The sequence below is a fragment of the Montipora capricornis genome, chromosome 2, assembly GCF_036669925.1.
Source record: "Montipora capricornis isolate CH-2021 chromosome 2, ASM3666992v2, whole genome shotgun sequence".
NCBI lineage: Eukaryota > Metazoa > Cnidaria > Anthozoa > Scleractinia > Acroporidae > Montipora > Montipora capricornis.
In genome coordinates, this window is record NC_090884.1 from 45,826,660 (window position 1) to 45,829,159 (window position 2,500).

The 2,500-nt window shown below is 37.3% G+C and overlaps 1 protein-coding gene across 2 annotated transcripts in view; it reads left to right on the top strand.

Annotated features, from left to right (window-relative positions):
• The window catches only part of LOC138023943 (transcriptional protein SWT1-like), a 29,757-nt gene that overhangs the window by 2,998 nt on the left and 24,259 nt on the right, over positions 1–2,500 (top strand). For both annotated transcript variants that reach the window (XM_068871026.1, XM_068871033.1), the window contains exons 3-4: positions 319–1,146; positions 1,631–1,672. In XM_068871026.1, the coding sequence (XP_068727127.1) occupies positions 319–1,146; positions 1,631–1,672 (870 nt within the window). The remainder of the gene's footprint in view (positions 1–318; positions 1,147–1,630; positions 1,673–2,500) is intronic.

The window sequence follows — 2,500 nt, forward strand, 5'->3', positions numbered from 1 at the left end:
TGCGAAAAGTAGAGCGCGGGTCTACTCTGTGCAACAAATTTTGGCTTTGTTGCTCATTTTTCATCAAGCTCACAACTTGTCGCGCAACAAATGTGCTCGTGTACTAGCAAATCAACCAATCAGCGCCCTGCATTTCTTCAACCCGCAACAAATGTTTTTGTTGCGGGTCAAGTGGAAAATGCGAAACATCGACCAAAACTTGCAACGAAACAGTGTTGCGCGACAAGTTGAGGGTTTTTGTATCTCGTCTTTCGCCGCCTTTTTAGTCAGCAGAAAAACTCACTGGAGGCTTTCATAATATAATTATTTCTGTTTCAGAGCCAAGAAAGCACAAAAAAGAGAGCAATGGAAGCAGATGGATCCAGCACCTGCTCAAGGAAGAAAAAGAGATCTAAATCCAAGAGACACAAAATACACAGCCCTGGGAATTCAGGTCATGGTCAGAGCTCTGATTCACATCAAAGTGGTCAACCAAACAAAATTGACAAAATGCCTGAGACACCTACCAATGGACAATCCCGTTTTTGTGGTGGTAATTCGAAAGTTCGCCGTATATCTGAATGGGTTGACTCGGTTGATCATTCCTATGAACCCAGTGAACAAGGAACATGCATCACTAGTCCCGCACATAGTATTCATAGTGAAAATCCTGATTTTTTTGGTTATGCTGATGACTTTGCATTTCCGTCAAATCAAAAACAAAACCAAAAAAGACTTAAACCTGCAAAGAAGCTTAACAACAAGAGCATTAATAATGTCAAAACTCAAAGAGCAAATGCCTCACCTCTTGATAGTAAAGGCTCACTGATGAATGACTCAGGCACAACCTCAGGGAAACAAATTAATACTGCAAAAAATGTTACGTCTTCCGGAAGTAATTTTCACACTCCATTTAGTTCTTTGTCTGATGAACGTACTCCTGTTAGAGAGAGCTTTAACAAGAGAGACATGGGACAAAAGTCAGCCACTATGATGACATGTAATAGACAATCAACAGAAGGTATGCAGCTGGACAATCCGAGTTCGTTCCATGGTCACGAAAATGGTCATTTTGATAATGCAAACAGGAAACTTTTTCCTGAAGAAAATGAAATGGCGATGGATGTTGATAACTATGAAGAACTTGAGGATCAAATTAGGGTTGAGGTAATTCTATGATGCATGTTTGAGTCTTTTTGGCTTCCTGGCTTGTTATTCACCCATGCATTGGCATTTACGGGCTGTGATCAAGGGCCCATGAAAGATTTTCCCCATCTACCATCCTTGCTAACCTCCCCTCACTAGCTTTTAGGTGACAAACAGAATTAATTTTAATATTCTTTTTTTTCCCTAGGTTTGAAAAAACTGATTAATTAAAAAGACAAATGCAACTAGATTCATTTTAACAACGTTTCGACATCGTACGATGTCATCGTCAGGCAATGAATTTTAATCGGATGAAGCATAACTTATAGTGCAAGAACAATAGAACAATATATACAATAGTACGCTAACAATAAATGTGAAATCTAAGTAAATAATTTTTCCCTGACAGAGTCTGACTGCACTGTTTTAATCAGTTTGAAAAGACATTTCTTGTTTTATAAATGAATGCATTTTAATGGTTTGTTGGCATTTTTTCCTTTGCTAGCTCCAAGGAATAAGATCAGAATTTACCCTTGATCCCTTAAAGGTCAGTAGATCTTTAGAAGCAAGAGGTGTACATGTAAATTTTGTGATGGATGGGGTTTGACTTTTACATTACTAATAATACACATGAAAAAAATTAGTAGATTCTGATTGCCTGAGAGCAGTTCAGTTCAAGTGTAACAGTGCAAAAAGTGTAATACCAGTGCAAATTACACTTTGAAATTCTGGGTTATGATTGGCTAATAAACAATAGGGTTTGGTCAGAACCAATCAAATCTTTTGTTTTCAAATCAAGTGCGCGCCCTGGATGGCACAATTTATGGTGCAATTTTTCCCTGATTGGGTGATCTACGTGCATTTCTTCTGCTAATCATCTCACATTTTTCACACACATGATTTTTTTGTGCAATTTGGAATAAATAAGCACTTGTAAATTTTTTCAGACTACAATGTACAAATTTTGGTCATGCTTACCTATTCCAAATTGCACTCGAAATCATGTGATTATCTATAGTAAAAAATGGGAGGCGTAATTTTAACTTTTGGGGAGCAGGGCTGTGCGCGTTAGGTAGAGTGCTCGTCTCCCACCAGTGTGTCGCAGGATAAAATTTTGATTCTTGGGTTTTGCACTCGGTGTCAAAAGTGGGTTGAGTTTGTTGGAACTCTATAATTATATGGTTCAATAATTATTACTGCCCCAGGATTGGAAGAAGTTATTGTCATTGTTATCCTTATCATAATTATTAATTTCTAGAACTATTTCGTAAACACATTTACATGATACATGGTATGCATGATGATAATTATTCTTTGATGAGCATCTTTTTTTCCTTGATCTAACTTCTATGCACTTGACATCAATATCATTAAA